The sequence below is a fragment of the Larus michahellis genome, chromosome 30 (assembly GCF_964199755.1).
Source record: "Larus michahellis chromosome 30, bLarMic1.1, whole genome shotgun sequence".
NCBI classification, from domain to species: domain Eukaryota; kingdom Metazoa; phylum Chordata; class Aves; order Charadriiformes; family Laridae; genus Larus; species Larus michahellis.
In genome coordinates this window covers 1,007,091-1,018,608 of record NC_133925.1, presented here as the reverse complement: position 1 = coordinate 1,018,608, position 11,518 = coordinate 1,007,091, and the positions used below count along the sequence as shown (strand labels likewise).

The 11,518-nt window shown below is 61.7% G+C and overlaps 1 gene segment (V, D, J or C); it reads left to right on the top strand.

Annotated features, from left to right (window-relative positions):
• The first annotated feature begins 2,583 nt into the window (after positions 1-2,583).
• LOC141735286 (immunoglobulin heavy constant epsilon-like) lies at positions 2,584-9,929 on the top strand. The segment is given in 5 exon segments: positions 2,584-2,587; positions 3,506-3,781; positions 6,677-7,015; positions 9,003-9,332; positions 9,429-9,929. Coding segments are annotated over 5 exon segments (1,284 nt in total).
• Positions 9,930-11,518: the final 1,589 nt, after the last annotated feature.

Here is an 11,518-nt window from a genome sequence, read left to right as displayed (position 1 = left end):
TGGACCCCAAAAATCTTCATTTTTGACCCAAAAATCGTCATTATGGACCCAAAAATCTTCGTTATGGACCCAGAACTTCATCTGGACCCCAAAATCTCCATTTTTGACCCCAAAATCATCATTATGGACCCCAAAAATCTTCATTTTTGACCCAAAAATCGTCATTATGGAGCCAGAACTCCAGCACAGACCCCAAAAATCTCCATTTTTGACCCCAAAAATCCTCACTATGGACCCCAAAAATCTCCGTTATGGACCCAGAATTTCATCTGGACCCCAAAAATCTTCATTTTTGACCCCAAAATCGTCCTTATGGACCCCAAAATCTCCGGTTTTGACCCCCAAAAAAATCTCCATTAAGGATCCAGAATTCCAGCACGGACCCAAAAATCTCCGGTTTTGACCCAAAAATCTTCCTGGCGGCCCCAAACGCTGCGTCGTGGATTGAAGGGCTCCGGAATTGACCCCAAACCTGCGGAATTGGCCCCAAAATTCCAACGCGGCTCGAAAAGCTTCGGGATGGACCCAAAAATCGCCCCTTTGGACCCAAAAATTCCAGGAGGGACCCACAAAATTCTCCGGTACGGCCCCAAAATCCCGGCGGGGCCCCGAGGCCTCGGCCCCGGCCCCAAAATGGCCAGAATTGAGCCCAAAATCTCCGGCGGGGCTCCAGGAATGGGGCGGAGGAGCTGTGGGGCAGGGAGAGCTGTGGGTCGGGGAGAGCTATGGGGCAGGAGAGCTGTGGGGCAGGGAGAGCTGTGGGTCGGGGAGAGCTGTGGGTCAGGAGAGCTGTGGGGCAGGGAGAGCTGTGGGTTGGGGAGAGCTGTGGGTCACAGCTGTGGGGCAGGGAGAGCTATAGGTCACGGTTAGCTGTGGGGCAGGGAGAGCTGTGGGTCGCAGCTGTGGGGCACGGAAAGCTGTGGGGCAGGGAGAGCTATAGGTCACGGTTAGCTGTGGGGCAGGGAGAGCTGTGGGTTGGGGAGAGCTATGGGGCAGGGAGAGCTGTGGGTCGGGGAGAGCTGTAGGTCACGGTTAGCTGTGGGTTGGGGAGAGCTATGGGTCACAGTTAGCTGTGGGGCAGGGAGAGCTGTGGGTCACAGCTGTGGGGCAGGGAGAGCTATAGGTCACGGTTAGCTGTGGGGCAGGGAGAGCTGTGGGTCACAGCTGTGGGGCACGGAAAGCTGTGGGGCAGGGAGAGCTATAGGTCACGGTTAGCTGTGGGGCAGGGAGAGCTGTGGGTTGGGGAGAGCTATGGGTCACAGTTAGCTGTGGGGCAGGGAGAGCTGTGGGTCACGGAAAGCTGTGGGGTAGGGAGAGCTATAGGTCACGGTTAGCTGTGGGGCGGGGAGAGCTGTGGGTCACAGCTGTGGGGCAGGGAGAGCTATAGGTCACGGTTAGCTGTGGGGCAGGGAGAGCTGTGGGTCACAGCGGTGGGGCACGGAAAGCTGTGGGGCAGGGAGAGCTATAGGTCACGGTTAGCTGTGGGGCAGGGAGAGCTGTGGGTCACAGCTGTGGGGCGGGGAGAGCTGTGGGGCAGGAGAGCTGTGGGGCAGGGAGAGCTGTGGGTCGGGGATAGCTGTGGGGCACAGGTGTGGGGCAGGGAGAGCTGTGGGTCGGGGATAGCTGTGGGGCACAGGTGTGGGGCTGGGATAGCTGTGGGTTGGGGATAGCTATGGGTCAGGAGAGCTGTGGGGCAGGAGGTCTGTGGGTCGGGGATAGCTGTGGGGCAGGGATAGCTGTGGGGCAGGGAGAGCTGTGGGTCACAGCTGTGGGGCAGGGAGAGCTGTGGGGCAGGAGGTCCGTAGGTTGGGGAGAGCTGTGGGGCAGGGAGAGCTGTGGGTCACAGTTAGCTGTGGGGCAGGGAGAGCTGTGGGTCACAGCTGTGGGGCACGGAAAGCTGTGGGGTAGGGAGAGCTATAGGTCACAGCTGTGGGGCAGGGAGAGCTGTGGGTTGGGGAGAGCTGTGGGGCAGGGAGAGCTGTGGGTCACAGCTGTGGGGCTGGGAGAGCTGTGGGTTGGGGAGAGCTGTGGGGCAGGGAGAGCTGTGGGTCACAGCTGTGGGGCTGGGAGAGCTGTGGGTCGGGGAGAGCTGTGGGTCAGGAGAGCTGTGGGGCAGGGAGAGCTGTGGGTCGGGGATAGCTGTGGGGCACAGGTGTGGGGCTGGGATAGCTGTGGGTTGGGGATAGCTATGGGTCAGGAGACCTGTGGAGCAGGGAGAGCTGTGGGGCAGGAGGTCTGTGGGTCGGGGATAGCTGTGGGGCAGGGATAGCTGTGGGGCAGGGAGAGCTGTGGGTCACAGCTGTGGGTTGGGGAGAGCTGTGGGGCAGGAGAGCTATGGGTCGGGGAGAGCTGTGGGGCCAGGGTAGCTGTGGGGCAGGAGAGCTATGGGGCAGGAGAGCTATGGGTCAGGGAGAGCTGTGGGTCACAGCTGTGGGGCTGGGACAGCTGTGGGTCAGGGAGAGCTGTGGGTCACAGTTAGCTGTGGGTCACGGTTAGCTGTGGGGCAGGGAGAGCTGTAGGGCAGGGATAGCTGTGGGTCGGGGATAGCTATGGGGCAGGGAGAGCTGTGGGGCAGGGATCGCCATGGGTAGTGGAGAGCTGTGGGTCGGGATAGCTGTGGGTCACAGCTGTGGGGCAGGAGAGCTGTGGGTCTGGGAGAGCTGTGGGGCAGGGGTAGCTATGGGGCACAGGGAGCTATGGATCAGGGAGAGCTGTGGGGCAGGGGTAGCTATGGGGCACAGGGAGCTATGGGTCAGGGAGAACTGTGGGTTGGGGAGAGCTGTGGGTCAGGGATAGCTATGGGTCACGGTTAGCTGTGGGGCAGGGAGAGCTATAGGGCAGGGATAGCTGTGGGGTTGGGGAGAGCTGTGGGTCACAGCTGTGGGGCTGGGGTAGCTGTGAGTTGGGGATAGCTATGGGGCAGGGAGAGCTGTGGGGCAGGGATAGCTGTGGGTCACAGCTGTGGGTCGGGGACAGCCGTGGGGCTGGGGAAAGCTGCGGGTCAGGGAGACCTGTGGGGCAGAACCAGTCATGGGGCTGGGATATCTGTGGGTCAGGGATATCTGTGGGTCAGGGGCAGCCGTGGGGCTGGGATATCTGTGGGTCAGGGAGAGATGTGGGGCAGGGGCAGCCGTGGGGCTGGGATATCTGTGGGTCAGGGAGAGATGTGGGTCAGAACCAGTCGTGGGGCTGGGATATCTGTGGGTCAGGGGCAGTCGTGGGGCTGGGATATCTGTGGGTCAGGGCGAGATGTGGGGCAGGGGCATCCGTGGGGCTGAGATATCTGTGGGTCAGGGAGACTTGTGGGGCTGGGGACCACCGTGGGGCTGGAGATACCCCTTGGCTTGGTGTCTCACCACCTCCCCCTTCCTATGGGGCAGGAGATCGCGTGTGCGTGTGTCGTCCCCCCCCCCCCGTATTCCTGTGGGGCAGGAGACCCTCCCGCCCCACACCTGGCCGTGTGTGGGGCTGGCCTGACCCCGCCCCCATCTCCCCCGCCCCACAGCCGCCGCCTCCCCTCCCACCCTCCTCCCCCTGGCCGCCTGCTGTGGGGCGGACGCCGACCCCGTGGCCGTGGCCTGTCTGGTGAGGGGTCACCACCCCCCGGACGTCGAGGTCACCTGGGGCGATGACGTCACCGCCGATGACATCACCACCTTCCCGGCCACCCGCCACGGCCTCGTCAGCCGACTCCGCCTGCCCCACGGGACCCACAAGGAGACCTACACCTGCAGCGTCAGCCACCGCCCCACAAGCACCATCGTCACCGAGGAGGTCAAAGGTCAGAGGGGACTAAGTTGGGGGGGGAGGGTGGGGGGTGGGAGGTCCCCAAGACCCCTTGGTGGCCCGAGGTCTTCTCCTGGCCCCATAACTTCTCCAAGGTCCCCTCCTGGCCCCATAACTCCTGCAGTGGGGTGGGAGGTCCTCAAGACCTCTTGGTGGCCCGAGGTCCTCTCCTGGCCCCATAACTCCTGCAGTGGGGTGGGAGGTCCTCAAGACCTCTTGGTGGTCCTAGGTCCTCTCCCGGCCCCATAACTCCTGCAATGGGGTGGGAGGTCCCCAAGACCCCTTGGTGGCCCGAGGTCTTCTCCTGGCCCCATAACTCGTCCAAGGCCCCCTCCCGGCCCCATAACTCCTGCAGTGGGGTGGGAGGTCCTCAAGACCTCTTGGTGGTCCAAGGTCTTCTCCTGGCCCCATAACTCCTGCAATGGGGTGGGAGGTCCTCAAGACCTCTTGGTGGCCCGAGGTCTTCTCCTGGCCCCATAACTCGTCCAAGGTCCTCTCCTGGCCCCATAACTCCTGCAATGGGGTGGGAGGTCCCCAAGACCCCTTGGTGGCCCGAGATCTTCTCCCAGACCCATAACTCGTCCAAGGTCCTCTCCCGGCCCCATAACTCCTGCAGTGGGGTGGGAGGTCCTCAAGACCTCTTGGTGGTCCAAGGTCCCCTCCTGGCCCCATAACTCCTGCAGTGGGGTGGGAGGTCCCCAAGACCCCTTGGTGGCCCGAGGTCTTCTCCTGGCCCCATAACTCGTCCAAGGCCCCCTCCCGGCCCCATAACTCCTGCAGTGGGGTGGGAGGTCCCCAAGACCCCTTGGTGGTCCAAGGTCCTCTCCTGGCCCCATAACTCCTGCAGTGGGGTGGGAGGTCCCCAAGACCTCTTGGTGGCCCGAGGTCTTCTCCCGGCCCCATAACTCGTCCAAGGTCTTCTCCTGGCCCCATAACTCCTGCAGTGGGGTGGGAGGTCCCCAAGACCCCTTGGTGGCCCGAGGTCTTCTCCCAGACCCATAACTCGTCCAAGGTCCTCTCCTGGCCCCATAACTCGTCCAAGGTCCTCTCCTGGCCCCATAACTCCTGCAGCGGGGTGGGAGGTCCCCAAGACCTCTTGGTGGTCCAAGGTCCTCTCCTGGCCCCATAACTCCTGCAATGGGGTGGGAGGTCCTCAAGACCTCTTGGTGGTCCAAGGTCCTCTCCCGGCCCCATAACTCCTGCAGTGGGGTGGGAGGTCCTCAAGACCTCTTGGTGGCCCAAGGTCTTCTCCCGGCCCCATAACTCGTCCAAGGTCCTCTCCTGGCCCCATAACTCCTGCAGTGGGGTGGGAGGTCCTCAAGATCTCTTGGTGGTCCAAGGTCTTCTCCCGGCCCCATAACTCGTCCAAGGTCTTCTCCTGGCCCCATAACTCCTGCAGTGGGGTGGGAGGTCCTCAAGACCTCTTGGTGGCCCAAGGTCTTCTCCCGGCCCCATAACTCGTCCAAGGTCCTCTCCTGGCCCCATAACTCCTGCAGTGGGGTGGGAGGTCCTCAAGACCTCTTGGTGGTGCAAGGTCCTCTCCCGGCCCCATAACTCCTGCAGTGGGGTGGGAGGTCCTCAAGACCTCTTGGTGGCCCAAGGTCTTCTCCCGGCCCCATAACTCGTCCAAGGTCCTCTCCTGGCCCCATAACTCCTGCAGTGGGGTGGGAGGTCCTCAAGATCTCTTGGTGGTCCAAGGTCTTCTCCCGGCCCCATAACTCGTCCAAGGTCTTCTCCTGGCCCCATAACTCCTGCAGTGGGGTGGGAGGTCCTCAAGACCTCTTGGTGGCCCAAGGTCTTCTCCCGGCCCCATAACTCGTCCAAGGTCCTCTCCTGGCCCCATAACTCCTGCAGTGGGGTGGGAGGTCCTCAAGACCTCTTGGTGGTGCAAGGTCCTCTCCCGGCCCCATAACTCCTGCAGTGGGGTGGGAGGTCCTCAAGACCCCTTGGTGGCCCGAGGCCTTCTCCCGGACCCATAACTCGTCCAAGGTCCTCTCCCGGCCCCATAACTACTGCAATGGGGTAGGAGGTCCTCAAGACCTCTTGGTGGTCCAAGGTCCCCTCCTGGCCCCATAACTCCTGCAATGGGGTGGGAGGTCCCCAAGACCCCTTGGTGGTCCACGGTCCTCTCCTGGCCCCATAACTCCTGCAGTGGGGTGGGAGGTCCTCAAGACCTCTTGGTGGCCCGAGGTCTTCTCCTGGCCCCATAACTCGTCCAAGGCCCCCTCCCGGCCCCATAACTCCTGCAGTGGGGTGGGAGGTCCTCAAGACCCCTTGGTGGTCCAAGGTCCTCTCCTGGCCCCATAACTCCTGCAGTGGGGTGGGAGGTCCCCAAGACCTCTTGGTGGTCCAAGGTCTTCTCCTGGCCCCATAACTCCTGCAGTGGGGTGGGAGGTCCCCAAGACCCCGTGGTGGTCCAAGGTCCTCTCCTGGCCCCATAACTCCTGCAGTGGGGTGGGAGGTCCCCAAGACCTCTTGGTGGCCCGAGGTCTTCTCCCGGCCCCATAACTCGTCCAAGGTCCTCTGCTGGCCCCATAACTCCTGCAATGGGGTGGGAGGTCCCCAAGACCCCTTGGTGGCCCGAGGTCTTCTCCCGGCCCCATAACTCGTCCAAGGTCCTCTCCTGGCCCCATAGCTCTTGATATGGGAGGTCCTCAAGCCCCCTCGGACCGTGGAAGGTCCTCCACCATCTCCAGAACTTCTGCCGTGGGGTGGGACCTCCTCCAAGCCCCCTCGCACCCCCCCTTCCCCCACCATCTCAATGTTCTTGAGATGTCCTCAAGATCTCCAGAACCTCTGCCGTGGGGTGGGACCTCCTCCAAGCCCCCTGGGAGCATGGAAGGTCTTCTCCTGACCCCATAACTTCTTCATCCTCCCCTTCCTCCCCCAGTGTGTCAAGGTCCCGCCACGCCCGTTCCTCCGGTGGTCCAGGTCCTCTCCACCTCCTCCTGCAGACCCACCATGAACGAAGAGTCGGTGGAGCTCCTCTGCCTCATCTCCGGCTTCTCCCCGGCCCCCGTGGAGGTGGACTGGTTGGTGGACGGGGTGACGGGTCTCCTGCCGGCCACCCAGACGGCACCTCGACGAGAAGAAGGGGCCACCACCTTCCGGGCCAGCAGCAGGACCAACGTCACCCACGCCGATTGGTTGGAAGGGAAGACCTTCACCTGCCGGGTCCGGCACGCGGCCACCGGCACCGTCACCCAGGACCACATCCGGCTCTGCTCAGGTGAGGGGAGGGGACAGCAGGGGAGGAGGTGGCACCAGGGGAGAAGGTCCCAGGACCGTGGTGGTGGTGGCACCCACGGAGAAGGTTGAAGGACCACGGTGGTGGCACCACTAGAGGCTTCGTGACTTTGGTGGTGGCACCAGGGGAGAACGTCCCAGGACCATGGTGGTGGCACCAGTGGAGGTCTCATGACCATGGTGGTGGCACCAGGGGAGGAGGTCACAGGACCATGGTGGTGGCACCAGTGGAGGTCTCATGACCATGGTGGTGGCACCAGTGGAAGAGGTCCCAGGACCATGGTGGTGGAACCGGTGGAGAAGGTGACACCGATGGAGAAGGTCTCGTGACCATGGTGGTGGCACCAGTAGAGGTCTCGTGACTATGGTGGTGGCACCAGTGGAGAAGGTTGAAGGACGATGGTGGTGGCACCAGGGGAGAAGGTCCCAGGACCATGGTGGTGGCACCAATAGAGAAGGTCGAAGGACCATGATGGTGGCACCAGTGGAGGAGGTCACAGGACCATGGTGGTGGCACCAATAGAGAAGGTCACAGGACCGTGGTGGTGGCACCAGTAGAGGTCTCATGACCATGGTGGTGGCACCAGGGGAGGAGGTCCCAGGACCATGGTGGTGGCACCAATAGAGAAGGTCGAAGGACCGTGGTGGTGGCACCAGGGGAGAAGGTCTCATGACCGTGGTGGTGGCACCAGTAGAGGTCTCGTGACTATGGTGGTGGCACCAGGGGAGAAGGTTGAAGGACGATGGTGGTGGCACCAGGGGAGAACGTCCCAGGACCATGGTGGTGGCACCAGTGGAGAAGGTCCCAGGACCATGGTGGTGGCACCAATAGAGAAGGTCGAAGGACCATGATGGTGGCACCAGTGGAGGAGGTCACAGGACCATGGTGGTGGCACCAATAGAGAAGGTCACAGGACCGTGGTGGTGGCACCAGTGGAGGTCTCATGACCATGGTGGTGGCACCAGGGGAGGAGGTTGCAGGACCATGGTGGTGGCACCAATAGAGAAGGTCGAAGGACCATGGTGGTGGCACCAGTAGAGGTCTTGTGACTATGGTGGCGGCACCAGTGGAGAAGGTTGAAGGACCGTGGTGGTGGCACCAGGGGAGAAGGTCTCAAGACCGTGGTGGTGGCACCAGTGGAGAAGGTTGAAGGATGCTGGTGGTGGCACCAGGGGAGAAGGTCTTGTGACCGTGGTGGTGGCACCAGTAGAGGTCTCATGACTATGGTGGTGGCACCAGTGGAGAAGGTCTCATGACCGTGGTGGTGGCACCAGTGTGGAGAAGGTCTCATGACCGTGGTGGTGGCACCAGTAGAGGTCTCGTGACTATGGTGGTGGCACCAGGGGAGAAGGTTGAAGGACGATGGTGGTGACACCAGGGGAGAAGGTTGAGGGACCATGGTAGGTTGAAGGACATTGCAGGACCATGGTGGTGGCACCAGTGGAGAAGGTCCCAGGACCGTGGTGGTGGCACCAGTGGAGAAGGTCTCATGACCATGGTGGTGGCACCAGTAGAGGTCTCGTGACTATGGTGGGTGTCACCAGGGGAGAAGGTCCCAGGACCGTGGTGGTGGCACCAGTGGAGAAGGTCTCATGACCGTGGTGGTGGCACCAGTGTGGAGAAGGTCTCATGACCGTGGTGGTGGCACCAGTAGAGGTCTCGTGACTATGGTGGTGGCACCAGGGGAGAAGGTTGAAGGACGATGGTGGTGACACCAGTGGAGAAGGTTGAGGGACCATGGTAGGTTGAAGGACATTGCAGGACCATGGTGGTGGCACCAGGGGAGAAGGTCTCATGACCGTGGTGGTGGCACCAGTGGAGGTCTCGTGACCACGGTGCTGTCACCAGTGGAGCAGGTTTGATGACCTCCCCGGCTTCCACCCGTGCCACCCACGCAGGACCTTCCGGAAGGTCCCACCCCTTCCCGTGACCGACCCCTTCCCCCCCCCTCCCCCCTCCACCTCTCCAGGCCTGGAGAACCCCAACGTCAACAACATCGTCCTCTACGTCCTCCCCCCCGACCCCTTGGACCTCTACGTCACCCGCGTCCCCAAGCTGAGATGTTTGGCCACCAACTTGCCCAGCGACTCGGGTTTCCAACTCTCCTGGTGGAAGGAGACCCCGGGGGTCCTCAACCCGGACGTCTTGGACCTTCGCGAAGAGTTCAACGGGACCTTCACGGCCACCAGCTCTTTGACCATCTCCACCCAAGCTTGGGAAGCCGGAGAAAGGTTCACCTGCGCCGTCAACCACCACGACCTTCAGGTGCCCCTCAACCGCAGCATCTCCAAGGCTTCTGGTGAGCCGTCTTCTCCTCCAAACCCCACCCTGCCACCGCCGTGGTCATCTTTAGGTGCCACCAACCACCTTCTCCTTCTCCTTCTTCTTCTTCTAGGCAAGGTCACCCCACCTCTCATCTTCCTCTTCCCCCCCCACGCCGAGGAGATGACCCAAAGCAAGGTGACCCTCACCTGCTTGGTCCACGGCTTCCAACCTTCCGACCTGCAGGTCCGCTGGTTGAAGAACCACGTGGACCTGCCGGAGGAGACCTTCGTCACCACCCCCCCCCTCAAAGAAGGTCCCCGGGAGGCCACCTTCTTCCTCTACAGCAAGTTGACGTTCCTCAAGAGCAGCTGGTTGGCCGGGGACACCTACACCTGCATGGTGGTCCACCAAGGCTTGCCCATGAAGTTCACCCAACGGCAGATCCAGAAGGTCCCCGGTAAATAAAGAAAGGGGGGGGGGAGGGGGGGACAATGGTCCCCTCCCCCACCAACCCCACCCCACCCCCCCCCCCCGTGGTCTTCAAGCCCACCCCACCGCTTTTCGGAGAAGACCTCTCGGGGCCGAGAAGACCTTCTGACCTTCTAATAAAGCCGAGTGGGCTGGTCTCGCAGCCGAGGGTCTCCACGGCGTGGTGTCTTGGGGTGGCCACCGAGGCGGGGCGGGGCGGGGCGGGGTGGGACGGGGTGGGGACAACCGGGAGGAGAAGGTTGGAGAAGGTCGGAGGAGGCGGCGGCGCCAAAGGGGAGGGTGGAGGCATCTCCCGACCGTGCGGCGACGAGAGGGGTCCAAGGCGACCATGGGTGGGGGCGGGTGGTGGGTCTCCAAGGACTTGGTCCAGCCGGGGCCAACCCTCGGCGGCCTCGTCCCACCATCCAGCTGCCCACCTCCAGCTCCTGGTCCTTCCACCTCCATCTCCATGGTCTCTCCACCTCCACCTCTTGGTCCTTCCATCTCCAGCTCCTGGTCCTTCCACCTCCAGCTCCTGGTCCTTCCACCTCCATCTCCTGGTCCTTCCACCTCCATCTCCATGGTCTCTCCGTCTCCACCTCTTGGTCCTTCCACTTCCATCTCCTGGTCCTTCCGTCTCCATCTCCTGGTCCTTCCATCTCCATCTCCTGGTTCTTCCGTGTCCATCTCCATGGTCTCTCCATCTCCATCTCCATGGTCCTTCCATCTCCATCTCCTGGTCTCTCCATCTCCACCTCTTGGTCCTTCCATCTCCATCTTCTGGTCCTTCCACCTTCATCTCCTGGTCCTTCCATCTCCATCTCTTGGTCCTTCCGTCTCCATCTCTTGGTCCTTCCGTCTCCATCTCTTGGTCCTTCCGTCTCCATCTCCATGGTCTCTCCATCTCCATCTCTTGGTCCCTTCATCTCCATCTCCTGGTCCTTCCACTTCCATCTCATGGTCCTTCCATCTCCATCTCCATGGTCTCTCCACCTCCACCTCTTGGTCCTTCCATCTCCATCTCCTGGTCCTTCCACTTCCATCTCCTGGTCCTTCCACTTCCATCTCCATGGTCTCTCCACCTCCACCTTTTGGTCCTTCCATCTCCATCTCCTGGTCCTTCCACTTCCATCTTCTGGTCCTTCCATCTCCACCTCTTGGTCCTTCCATCTCCATCTCCTGGTCCTTCCACCTCCATCTCCATGGTCCTTCCACCTCCATCTCCTGGTCCTTCCACCTCCATCTCCTGGTCCTTCCATCTCCATCTCCTGGTTCTTCCACCTCCACCTCCTGGTCCTTCCATCTCCACCTCCTGGTCCTTCCATCTCCATCTCCTGGTCCTTCCATCTCCATGGTATCTCCATCTCCATCTCTTGGTCCTTCCACCTCCATCTCCATGGTCCTTCCACCTCCATCTCCATGGTCCTTCCACCTCCATCTCCATGGTCCTTCCACCTCCATCTCCTGGTCCTTCCACCTCCATCTCCTGGTCCTTCCATCTCCATCTCCTGGTCCTTCCATCTCCATGGTATCTCCATCTCCACCTCTTGGTCCTTCCACCTCCATCTCCATGGTCCTTCCACCTCCATCTCCTGGTCCTTCCACCTCTATCTCCATGGTCTCTCCATCTCCACCTCTTGGTCCTTCCGTCTGCATCTCCTGGTCCTTCCATCTCCATCTCCACAGTCTCTCCATCTCCATCCCCACCTCTTCGTCCCTCCATCTCCATCATCTCCATCTCCGTCTCCTGGT